Here is a 12,825-nt window from a genome sequence, read left to right as displayed (position 1 = left end):
ATTGGAAGGAGCATGTCCTTTCGTTCACCTATGAAGGGAGGTTGGTTACTTTGCTTGGCGATAAGTCCTTGCATAACACCAAACTCTCACTCAAGTCACTGAAACCAGTCAGTACAGTTGGCAAGTCAGGAAGGGAAGTGCTACTTGCTAGCTCTACTGTAACATCACCGTTTCCGGAAGTTCGTAATCAACTCTCGAAGATACTCCAAGAATATCAAGACGTGTTTGCAGTGCCTACATCTTTACCTCCATTCAGAGGAAAAGAACACGCCATTATTCTTAAACCAGGAATATCTTCTGTCTCTGTTCGTCCTTATAGATATCCTCATGCTAGCAAGATCGCAATGGAGGAGATGGTGAGCGAGATGCTCAAAAGTGGGATTATCAGACCAAGCACAAGCCCTTTTTCGAGCCCAGTCCTACTGGTTAAAAAGAAAGATGGCTCACTACGGTTCTGTGTGGATTATAGAGGATTGAACAGAGCAACTGTATTGGATAAATATCCAATACCAGTTATTGATCAACTTTTGGACGAGTTGTTTGGAGCTCAAGTGTTTACTAAGTTGGATTTGAGGTCAGGGTATCACCAGATACGAATGGTGGAGTCTGATATCGAAAAAACGGCTTTCAGAACAGTTGAAGGACATTATGAATTCTTGGTTATGCCCTTTGGTCTTACTAATGCTCCAGCAACATTTCAAGCTTTGATGAATCAAGTCTTCAAGCCGTTCCTGAGGAGATTTGTCTTAGTATTTTTTTATGACATTTTGATCTACAGCAAAGATCAAGAAAGTCATGAAGAACATGTCCGTTTGGTCCTTCAGGTGTTAAGAGAACAGAGCTTGTTTGCAAATCAAAAGAAATGTACCTTCGGAGTGGAAGCTGTGGAATATTTGGGACACATTATTTCAGCTAAAGGAGTGGCTACTGATTCAGCTAAGACAGCGGCTATGACCTCGTGGCCAATTCCTAAGACTATCAAGCAGTTACGAGGATTCCTGGGATTGACTGGGTATTACAGGAAGTTTGTGAGAGACTATGGTAGTATGGCTTGTCCTTTAACAACATTATTAAAGAAAGATCAGTTTCAGTGGTCATCCGAAGCACAAGAAGCGTTAGAGAAGTTGAAGCAAGCTATGGTTAACGCTCCCGTACTGGCATTACCGAACTTTCAAGAGGTGTTTGTAATCGAATCTGACGCATCAGGGTTTGGGTTAGGTGCTGTATTAATGCAAAACAAAAGGCCTATTGCTTTCTTTAGTCATGCGTTAACAGCAAGGGAACAGTTGAAGCCTGCATATGAACGAGAACTCATGGCTATTGTGATGGCAATTCGTAAGTGGAAGCATTATTTGTTGGGAAGGAAGTTTCATGTACATACGGATCAGAGGAGTTTGAAATTTCTATTAGAGCAGAAAGAAGTTAACTTGGAATATCAGAGGTGGTTAACGAAGATATTGGGGTTTGACTTTGAGATATTCTACAAGCCGGGTCCTGAGAACAAGGTAGCTGATGGCCTTTCAAGATCGATGTCCATGGCTACAATGCTTCTTACGTTGACAGTGCCAACCGCATTACAGTGGGAAGACTTGTACAAAGAGATTCATGATGATGAGGGCATTCAACAGTTAATTCGGAAATTGCAAAATGGGGAGTTGCAGTCTAAGAAATATACTGTGAGTGATGGACGTTTATGGTCAAAAAGGAGATTGGTCATTCCGAAGACTTCAACGTTCATTTCCATTATTCTACAAGAGGCTCATGACAGTAAGATAGGAGGTCATTCAGGCGTCTTGAAAACTCTGAAGCGTATACAAGGTTCTTTCTATTGGGCGAGAATGTATAAACAGGTTCAGAAGTATGTGGCAGCTTGTGAGATTTGTCAGACGCATAAACACTCAACCTTATCTCCAGCCGGCCTGTTACAACCGCTACCAATTCCTACGATGATCTGGGAGGAGATTAACATGGATTTCATTGAAGGATTACCAAGTTCTAACGGTTATAACAGCGTTTTGGTAGTAATTGATCGTCTGAGTAAGTTTGCTCATTTCATCAGTCTGAAGCATCCGTATTCTGCATTGGATGTCGCCAAAAAATTTGTCTCTGAGGTGGTATGCTTACATGGTTTTCCAAAGAGCATCACATCTGACCGTGATAGGATATTCTTGAGCTCTTTTTGGACAGAGATTTTTCGTCTAGCGGGTACTAAGCTACAGTATAGCACTGCTTTCCACCCACAGACTGATGGTCAATCAGAAGTGCTGAATCGTTGCCTTGAAACGTATCTGCGTTGTTTTTCTTCATCACAACCTCGTACTTGGCATACTTATCTGGCTTGGGCGGAGCTGTGGTACAACACAACATATCACAAGTCGATTCAAACCACGCCTTTCAAAGTTGTTTATGGTCGAGATCCTCCTGCATTGCTACGCTTTGAACAGGGGTCTACTAATAACTTCGAATTAGAGAGAGCGTTACAAGAAAGGGATGAAGCGTTGGTATCTTTGAAGCAAAATCTTACGCGTGCTCAAGAGATAATGAAAACACAAGCAGATAAGTCTCGACGAGAGGTTGAATTGGCTGTTGGGGATATGGTCTATTTGAAACTTCAACCGTATCGTCAAAAGACAGTAGCTCACAGGGTTTGTCAGAAGCTTGCGGCGAAGTTTTATGGACCTTATCGAGTTCTAGAGCGAGTGGGTAAGACAGCGTATAAGCTGCAGCTACCTCCAGAGGCGAGGATTCACTCTGTGTTCCATATCTCTCAGTTGAAGTTGGCTTTAGGGTCAGTGGATCAGTCAAAGGCGTTACCTCCAGGAAGCATTACTGAGGTGGATGAGCCAGTGTCACCAGAGGATTTGCTGGAGAAACGTTATGATAAGAAAGGTGAATTGGAGTTGTTGGTGAAATGGCAAGGGAAATCGTCTTTGGAGAATTCGTGGCTGCCTTATCAGGAGTTCATCACACAGTTTCCTGATTACCAGCTTGAGGGCAAGCTGGATTTCGTTGGGGGAAGTATTGATAGGTTCCGAAAGGCTTATTATCGAAGAAACAAGAGAGGAAGTGAGAAGGAAGTGGATGTTAGCGAGGGAAACACTTCAAACGAGTAACCTTCGGAATGAAAGAGAGGCTTTGAATAAAGGAGAAGAGTAGAGACCTTCGGGTTGAGAAGGAGTATTGTCAGTTACAGCTTTCAGCTGAGAGTTAAATAGAGAAGTCGTTAGTGTTTGTTAGTCATGCTTTGTATGTTGTTGTAGAGAGACGATATGAGTCCTCTGTTTCTAGTCGCTATGAGACTATCGATAATGGTGAACTCGTGATGAGAGTGATCCATTGTTGAACAACAAAGCTGTAAACACTTACTTCATATTCAATAAAGAGTTTGGGAAATTTACAAGTAAAGAGATATCTTGAATCTATCAGCTTATCCACGAACTGTTATGTTTGGAGTCTATTTGTCCAGAAGGAATTGATCAATTTAAGCCACTTATTGAAGATTTTATATATCAAAAAGCTGATATCCACAACTCTGAAAGTTCACGTGAGAGAGAAAAGCTATCGTTACTTTACATAAGGGTGACGAACCAATCTTCTTTTTCCATACTTAAAGGCTTCTAAGTAACTATATATATGGGGTTTAATACCAAAATGTGCGTATGGATTTTGCAGTTCCTGCATCGTTTTGGAGATTATGATGACCTTATGATTGCTAACTGGCAGCATGCGATAGTCTTTTTGGATCCCCGGATCAGTTCAGAGCAAAACAGGCATGGGGCAGATAAGGTTCTCACTTCATATATGATGAAAAGGGTAAAAATTAAGAATGACGCACAGCTTCACACTTCGCGGCAAGCTCAAGATGGCCCTGCACAAAAACATCAGTGGCACCCTGCCTATCTCCACCCGCCACAAGCATTAACACCTGCTTACGGCGCAAATCCTGCACGCCCTCAAACTTTGCAAGCCGCTCCTGCACAATCACATCAGTGGAACACCACTGCCTATGGCCATCACGCTGGCTATAATATTGTTTAATCAACGGGGTCTTTAGAATGTTGTTGTGTAGTTTTTTTTTTGACAACTTGTGGTAGTCATACACGCCAAGTCACGATTTTATACTTGGTTCAGGAAGTTTTACAGAGAGCATAGTAGTCGGATTCATCATATGGTGTATGGATAAGTTAATTACTAACTAATTCCAGTTTCAAGAGTGGTGTGTGTGTATTTATTATACAAAGAGTTTCTTTTAGTCCACCCATACGACATAGTTGTGGTGCTGAATAATATATCTTGTCATACAAGTAACTCTAGTTTCTTAAGATTCCAAGTTGTTGTGGTAGTTTTTTTTTTTTTTGACAACTTGGGGTAGTCATACACCCAATGTCACGATTTTATACCTGGTCCAGGAAGATTTACAGAGAGCATAGTAGTCGGATTCATCATATGGTGTATGGGTAAGTTATTTACTAATTAATTTGAGTTTCAAGAGTGTGTGTGTTTTTACTATACATGATTGTGGTGATCATCTCTTGTCACACAAGTAACTCTAGTTTCTTGAAATTCCAAGTTATCTTCAAAGTGTTATGATGGGAAAGGAGCACAGTTCTTGAGGATTTGGTCGTGGAGATACTCTGAAGGACAATTAAGGGATGGAGAACTTGGGTTTGTTACAAGTTAATAGCTTCTTAGGAGGTGATGTAGGCCTTGTTAAACTTCTAAATTTTTCTTTCATCTCTGTTAAAGACAATGAAGAATCTTTTTTTTTTCTTTTCTTTCTCGTATTGAGAAATATCTTTACAGTGATTATTACTAAAGACAAATGTTGAAATTATTGTAAATATTCCTCTGTGGGTTTGGATGTGATCACATAAGCCGATTTGTAAAAACTGTGTATTTGGATGTGGATGGGACAAGACACCGTAAAGTATCTATGTCTAGGTTCGATTAAGAAGTTTCAAACAAAAACAAGCTTTCTCTGTGAAAATCCCCTTGTCCCCTTGCTCTCTCATCTCCTCACTCTCTCCAGATCTAAAGTCGATTTGAGTTCGGGTCCGACGTCCGGACGGCGCGTGAGCGCGCTTTCCGGCGCCGGAGCCTCCCCCTTTCTCCCTCTGTTCTCGTCTTTCCTTTGCTTCTTCAATCCCATGCTTCTCTTTCCGTTTTGTCGTTGGTTCTGCTTCAGGAGAACAGCTCGTACTCGCCTCTGCTCGCGAAGAGGTTCAGGTACGACGCGGTTTCAGATGGTGGTGGAGTCATGACGCTGTAAGGGTAAGGCTTGGCCTTTGAAGAAGTCGGCTTTTTAGGGTTGTACAGACGGCCTTTTTACCGTCTGGAGAGATTTCAGCACGTGAAGGAGGGGAGCCGCTCTGTTCCGATTCGGTGACTCTGGTTTCTGGTCGGATTTGAGAGGCAGGGGTAGCGATTGGTGGTCTCATCTCGGCGTCTTGGTGAGCTGTTATCGTCATCCTCTGCCATGGATGCCTTGGAGGTTCTCTCAACTCAAGGGCGAGCTTAGTTTAGGGTAATGGCGTGTGTTGTTGTCCTAGATGGTGGTTCGTTGTGGTTTGCTGTATCGCCGTGTCGGAGCGGTCGTCTATGGTCGTCTCGGAGGCGGTGTGGTAAAAGCTCATCTTCCGGTTCCTTCACTTTCCGGCTTGTGTTTCGGTTCCCCGATGAACCTTTGTCGTCGAGTTTCTTCGGGGTTTGCTCTTGGAGTTTGATTGTTGTTTGTGCCGTGGTCACCGGTTCAAACCTTGACGAGTTTCAAGTTACCGTCCTTCGGTTCTCGAAGGCGGCGATAGGCGGTGTTAGTAGGGTCTGCGGTTTGTCTTCGTGGGCTCTCTCATTCACCGGTGTCTCCTTTCGGCATAGTAGCTCATCCCGACGCCATGGACAGCCTCTTAGTTGCCTTTGGTGGTGCTGCCTTGCTAATACTTGTTTTGCAGGTCATAGAGCTCTACTGGATCAGTTGCGGCAGTTGTCTCGGACCCGCTTTGTGTGGTTTGTTTCAGTTAGGAGTCTTCGGCTTCTCTCTGTTCTAGTTTGTGGCGGTGGAGTTGCGGTGTAAAGTCTGGTTTTACGGAGCTCTCTCTTCGGTTAGTGTCTTCGGCCATCCCATCTCCATTACGTCTATTGTATCTCGAGGCTCTGGTATGTTATCTCTGCCTCTCTTTCGGAAAATGAGCTTAAAGTCAGTGGAGAGAACGAGCTTGATGAGATCGTCAAGAACCAGCTACTCTGGTAATAGCACGAGAAGTAACCGGTAGCCAAGGAAACGAGGTGAACGCCACCTTCCTTGTGTGTAACTTTATCAGTTGAGAACGGTGATTGATAGTCTAAGGATTGCGGAGACAGCTAGTGGAATGCGCCGGGGTGGTGGTTGAGCGAAGCTCGCTTGTCTTTTGTTTGAATTAGATCATTTTGTTTTCATTAAGCTTGTAATCGAAACTTGAATTCCCGTTTTCGGGTTGTGAAATAATATTTTTATTTAAAAAAAAAAAAAAAAAAAAAAAAAGTATCTATGTCTAATTTACAATGCAACAAAACTCTATAACCATATGAAAATGATACTAACATCAATGTGAAATAAGAGCTAATGTGTCCATAATAGTATTGTTGATTACTAAGGACAAGACTTGCTTATTTAATAAGAGATAACCAAAAATATTGTTCCAGTCGCAGAAGAAACAGAATTGGAATTGTATAAGAAATTAAAACATTATGGAGTAGCAAGACTTACATTTTAAGTTCTCAAATATCATGAAAACTTGGAGCTAGCTTATCCATGTGCCTAGCCCCAAAGAACCTTGTTGAATTTGAACCAAAGTTGGAGTAGACCTGAATGGAGTAGATCCTACATGATCATCAAGGTCAACTTTTATATGTTTATAATTCTCTCCCAAAATGTGTAAGCAGTTACTAGAGTTCTTATATTTAGTGGGATGCACTAAAACTTTATTCTCCCGATCGACCATGAAACTCATCCCGTTACGAAACGCAATAAACTGCTGTGAATAAGTTCGTTTCACTGTTAGGAGTTTACTCCATGACATGTCTCCGGTACCTTTAACCTTAGTTGCCATCCATACATCTATATCGTGTACCTCATCACGAGAAGTTAATATACAAAGATTTTTCTCTTCTCTAGTCACTGATAAAGCAATAACATTACAAGAAAGAGTATCACCGGGAAGAGATACACGTCGAAACCTCTCTGTCGTATAATCAAAACATTATGAGGCAGTATTCCTCGTCCCCGTTGGAGAATGATTACGAGTAAGCCAGTAAGTATTTCCATCCACAGTCGTGCCATGTTGCCGGTCTGATGGAATGTACCAGTCTCTAGTCTCACCAACAACCCTCCACGAATTAGATATAAAGTCATAGATTCCATACTCAACAAGGCTCGGCAGCCAGTAACCATATACATGAATTTTAACCCTCAAGATTTTGTACTCGTTGTTGCATGAGGATTTACCGAGAGCGTAGGTATAGAAACCACTGTAAGAACGTTCGATAATCCTACTGGTTTCCCCTGAACATGGGTTCCAAACAACTAGTCTGCCGTCCATGGTGGTGCATAGCAATAAACCATCGCAGTGACAGACGCGGCGTATATCGACTTCTTTCAAAGAAGATCTTGAAAGAGGGTCACTGAGGCTGAACTTACTTATTACCTTTTCAACTTTGTTGTCGTGAATGGCGTGGAGATTAAGCTTAACTAAATAGACCTTACGATAAATTAACATGACAAAGAGAGAGTTCTTAGCAAGTCTCCCATCTTTTTTTATAAGAGCATTCCACCCTTTTGAAGTAGATCGGAACCGTGCCAGTGAAGCCTCCGGAACCCTAGAGAGTATCTCCACAAGCAAATCCTCCGGAAGATGTAATGTGTTTCGGCTCTTCTTTTCTTTTTTTGTCATCAAAGATCTACTCCTCTTCTTCATCATCTTTAATAAGAGTCTCCTCTTCAACATCTTTAAGCAGAGAGTTTTCAGATAGCTTTAAAACAGTGCTGCAGAACTTTCAAAGTTGGCTGTATAAAACCCTTGTAACCTATTGATGTGTGTTCATGAAACCTTGTGGATTTGTCGCCCTAGATCTAGCTCAAATTTGAGCTGGTGGGCCTGCAGTGCTATATAAGTAGCCTACGCAGCTACGCTATATTGGTCTTTGATAAGCAACAGATTTTGCTATATGGTGTTAGGGCTGTGGTCCAAATCTAAATGGACCGGTTCTGGTTAAATCCATATATAATGTGGGCTAAAATGTAAGAATTCCAATTTGTCCATAGATAAAAGTGGGTTAGGTTATATGGATGATTGGTAGATGCTGTGGCTTTCTTAGGGCTGGGCAAAAAATCCGAATCCGAAAAACCGAATCGAACCTGATCCGAAAAAATAGCACCGAACTCGAATCAAAATTGATTAAATATCCGAACGGGTTTAAAATTTTGGTATTTAAAAAACCGAAACCGAACCCGATCCCGATCCGAACCGAAGTATTTCGGGTACCCGAATGTATCCGAAATAGATTTATATACTTAAATATATAAATTATTTTTAGATATAATGTATATTAAGAGCATTCAAAATATATAAGATACATTTAATTTTCTAAAATACTCGAAAAATATATGAAAATAGTAAAAAGTAAATGTTTAAAATAGCCAAAGTATACTAAAAACACCAAAAATAGTTAAATATATATTGATTCTCTATCCAAATATTCAAAGAAAACCAATATATATGTTAAATTTAGGTATTTTGACATGTTTGTTATTAAAATTTATATGTAATATATTATCTTTCTTATAGATTTTGAAAATTTAAAGTATATAATGAATTTTAAAATTTTAAAAATAATTTGAATGGGTTATCCGAACCCGAACCGAACCCGCAAAGATCCGAACCGAACCCGAACCGACATTTATAAATACCCAAATGGAGCTGAAATCTTTGACCCCAAAAACCCGAAACCCGAATGGACTGAACCGAAACCCGAATGGGTACCCGAACGCCCATCCTTAGGCTTTCTATTTTTTTCCTCTAAGATTTAGGCTTTAGATTTTTTGCTTTGGCTTTAGTTTATTTCGATGTAGAAAATTTTCAGAACACTGGATAAAGGTGGTGATTGGTTAATGATGTAGAAGCTGCACACAGCATTATTATACTTACAGCACTAATTTGACAGCATTCAGACTTTGTTAACATTTTTGTTTCTACAGCATTGTTTTAAATTTACGGCTGTACAACAGCTCTAGAGAGCAATATATCTACAGCCTAGTTTTTTGGGCTTTCAAAGTATATTTACGTTAGTTTTATTCCAATATTAATTTGTAAACATTAAAACCCTAGTTCTTCTTATCATTCATCTGGGTTTTTTTTTGCTTTTAAGTTTGATCTGACAATTAAATATCTTATTTTTATTCTTATGGTTATGTTTTTGTGTCTTATATCAAATCTATTTTTTTCTAAAACTATAAATTAGTCTATTTATGAAAAAATTAAAATTATTATTTTATTTATTTACGAGAATTAGAAATTATATAAATCTTATGATTTATTTATTAATAAAATTTTATACATGTATAATACAATGTACATCTAAGTTATACCAATCATATTTTTAAAACAAAAAAAAAACTACAGCTAAAATTTTACAGCAATAAAATCTACAGCTACAGCAAAAAATCTACAGCAGTAATTCTACAGCAGAAAAAACAAAGCTACAGCTTCTACCAATCAACCCCAAAATCTCTAGAGAAAGTGCTGTCTAAAACTAATATATTTCCTTTTATAATGTTTTGGCTTTAGATTTAATTTTGAAAATAAAAGCATGATTGCTTTAAAAAAAGGCTTTAGAAATTAAAGTGGTTGTCCACAGCTCCTACAGCTTCTACCAATCACCCCCATAATCTATAATATTATTTGCAAAATTTTGCATTTGAGCTCTCATATTAAAAGTTAAACAATTAATATTATTTATATCTTAATGAAAAATATATAAATTAGTCACAAAATATATAAAATTAACTTTTTGATTCGATAAGTGGTTAAAATTAACAAAAAGAAAAATTATCATAAATCTAAAAATATATTTTAAAATAAAATATAGTTTCTATATATATTATGTTATTAATGCAAATTGACACTTACACTAAAACAGATTCCGAATTGTATCCTTTTAGGAAGAGAAAAATGCCTTGTGATTAATTAGGTACAGAAGACAACTATGAGATAAAAGGAAGCGCACATTGTTGTGTTGAGAAGAAGAAGACAACTCCCACGCCCAATTCTGTAATAGAGATGTAACAACTGACTGCGGTAAACACAGTTCGAAACCTTCCTCTCGAACTGGAAAGGAAAAAACAAACTTGAACGCAAGTTTGTGTTATAAAAACAAGCTTCGTACTTGCTATATATATTTCAAGTTAGTGTTCTCGGATTAAGAAGAAACATAAGACAAGTGTAAGATGAAACTGAACACTTTTACGTAACAATATACAAATATTGTCTCATTAACAAGATATATCAATTTTGTAGTAGGATAAATTGGGCTCATAAATTTGAACCTAAAAAGAATGTTGCCACTTTGCATTACAAAAGGGAGATATATCATAGATTGGTCGGATCTCTCATGTATTCAAATCAGTTTAGTACTCCACTTTATGCAATTGCCCTGCGTTTGAGGGATATACATATAACACTTATTCATGGTGGCTTGTTATTGGCCTTGTTACTTTTGTGTTTCTTTATAGAACAGCTTTTCTGTACAATTACATACTAAAAGAAATCATATTTAACACCTAAACATGAAATGGATTCGGTATCATGATTCATGAGCAAAGAAGGATATGAGTTGAAACTTGGACTTGCTATAGAAATTTTGCTTTTAGTTTAGATTATATATATACAAAATGACCCAGCTATCATCTTCACCTATGAAAATCCATGCAAGGGACAAGAAAACTGCAATCTACTCGAAAATAACATCTTCTGGACCAAGTAACGCCGCACACTCACTAATCAGTAGTGACTATGAAACATCTAATGAGTTCAAATGTTTACAAACTCAAGATGCTTTAATTATTATTCTGTCAACCCTATGTCCTTGATAACTGATCACATACGCTGATCTCTAAAAACTGTGGATCTGTATGTCGATAGGACAAGAAACCGAAAAAGTACCCATGTCTAGTTTACAATGCAAGACAACTCTAAACCATATCCAAGGGACACTAAGGTTAATATGAAACAAAAGGAAAATCGTCCAAGTTTTAAGATTTAAAATCTATCACAAAATGTAAATGAAGTCAGTGGTATTGCTGATTTTTTAAGAACAAGACTTGCTTATTTAATAAGAGATAACCAAAAATATATTGTTCCAGTCGCAGAAGAAATAGCAATGGAATTGTAACTGAAACATTTTGGAGTAGCAAGACTTACATTTTAATTTATCAAATATCATGAAAACTTGGTGATTGGTGCTTTCCATGTGCCTACCCCCGAAGAACCTTGTTGGATTTGAACCAAAGTTGGAGCACAGCTGGCAGAGCGCGCGTATCCTACAGCACAAAGTTTCACTTTTCTGTACTTATCCTCTCCCACAATGTGTAACAAGTTACTACAGTTCATATCTTTAATGGGATGAACTATAACTTTATTCTCCCGGTCGGCCAAGAAACTCATTCCTTTACAAAGCTTAAAGAACTGGTCGCTACTGGTTCGTTTCACTGTTAGGAGTTTACTCCATGACATGTCTCCTGTACCTATAATCTTAGTTGCCATCCATACAGCTATATGGAGTAGCTTGTCACAAGAAGTTAACAGACAAAGTTTTTGCTCTTCTCTAGTAACTGATAAAACAAAAGGATGGTAAGAGAGAGGATCACCCGGAAGAGACACAAGTCCAAACCTCTCTGTTGAATAATCAAAATATCGTAAGGTATTTTTCGGTCTTTGACGGTCTTGACTAAAATCAAAAGAAAGCCAGTAAGTATTTCCATCCACAGATGTGCCACGTCGCCAGGGCCCTGGAAGTGTCCACCCTCTAGCCTCACCAAGAACCCTCCACGAATTAGATGTAAAGTCATAGATTTCGTACTTAACAAGGCATGGTGACATCCAACCATCTCCACTATGATACACCCTCAAGATTTTGTACTCGTTGTTGCATGAGGATTTGCCGAAAGCGTAGGTATCAGACCTACGTTTGGAGTTTAACGGTTTGATAATCCTACTGGTTTCTCCTGAACATGGATTCCAAACAACTAGTTTTTCGTCCGTAGTAGTGCATAGCAATAGGCCGTCGCAGTGAAAGACATCGTGTATATAAACTTCTTCTGAACAATTAGAAAGAGGATAACCATTGAGGCTGAACTGACTTATTACCTTTACAACGTTAACATCGGTAGTGCTGTGGAGATCAAGCCTCGCAAAATAGACCCTATCATCAGTTAACATGGCAACAAGAGACTTCATCGCAAGTCTCCCTTCTTTTTTGATAAGAGAGTTCCATCCTTTTGAGCTAGATCGGAACCGTGCCAGAGAAGCATCCGGAACCCTAGAGAGTATCTCCACGAGCAAATCGTCGGGAAGATCTATTGTGTTTCTCCTCTTCTCTTCTTTTTTCGTCATCAATGATCTTGGAGATGAAACCTTGTAACCTAGTGATGTGTGTGTATGAAACCCTAGTTCTGTGTCTCTATGAGATTCACCGATTTAAAACGCTTCTATTGTGGGCTTTGTCGCCCTAAATCCATCTGAAAGTTTGGTTGGCTCGTGGGCCTGCGATGCTATAAGTAGCCTATGCAATACAGAA

The 12,825-nt window shown here is 39.0% G+C and overlaps 2 protein-coding genes and 1 long non-coding RNA gene across 3 annotated transcripts; 1 reads left to right on the top strand and 2 right to left on the bottom strand.

Moving 5' to 3' along the window:
• The first annotated feature begins 3,431 nt into the window (after window positions 1-3,431).
• Window positions 3,432-4,213, top strand: LOC130512436 (uncharacterized). The gene is made up of 2 exons (XR_008945960.1): window positions 3,432-3,579; window positions 3,673-4,213. It is a non-coding gene; the product is annotated as an uncharacterized LOC130512436 (long non-coding RNA).
• Window positions 4,214-6,655: 2,442 nt separating this feature from the next.
• On the bottom strand, window positions 6,656-8,114 carry LOC108834596 (putative F-box protein At4g10190). The gene has a single exon (XM_057010780.1). It carries the CDS (start codon window positions 7,977-7,979, stop codon window positions 7,236-7,238), a length of 744 nt encoding a protein of 247 aa, XP_056866760.1. The 5' UTR covers window positions 7,980-8,114; the 3' UTR covers window positions 6,656-7,235.
• A 3,255-nt stretch (window positions 8,115-11,369) lies between these two features.
• Window positions 11,370-12,710, bottom strand: LOC108835904 (putative F-box protein At4g10190). Its single transcript, XM_018609124.2, has one exon. It carries the CDS (start codon window positions 12,639-12,641, stop codon window positions 11,469-11,471), a length of 1,173 nt encoding a protein of 390 aa, XP_018464626.1. The 5' UTR covers window positions 12,642-12,710; the 3' UTR covers window positions 11,370-11,468.
• Window positions 12,711-12,825: the final 115 nt, after the last annotated feature.

This window comes from Raphanus sativus, chromosome 5 (assembly GCF_000801105.2).
Source record: "Raphanus sativus cultivar WK10039 chromosome 5, ASM80110v3, whole genome shotgun sequence".
NCBI classification, from domain to species: domain Eukaryota; kingdom Viridiplantae; phylum Streptophyta; class Magnoliopsida; order Brassicales; family Brassicaceae; genus Raphanus; species Raphanus sativus.
Note: the sequence above shows the minus strand (reverse complement) of the source record. Positions and strands in the feature narration are given on the sequence as shown.

What these genes read in the sequence shown, in the direction of transcription:
- LOC108835904 (XM_018609124.2), bottom strand. Translation starts at nt 12,641, where the DNA reads ATGACGAAAAAAGAAGAGAAGAGGAGAAACACAATAGATCTTCCCGAC.
- LOC108834596 (XM_057010780.1), bottom strand. Translation starts at nt 7,979, where the DNA reads ATGTTGAAGAGGAGACTCTTATTAAAGATGATGAAGAAGAGGAGTAGA.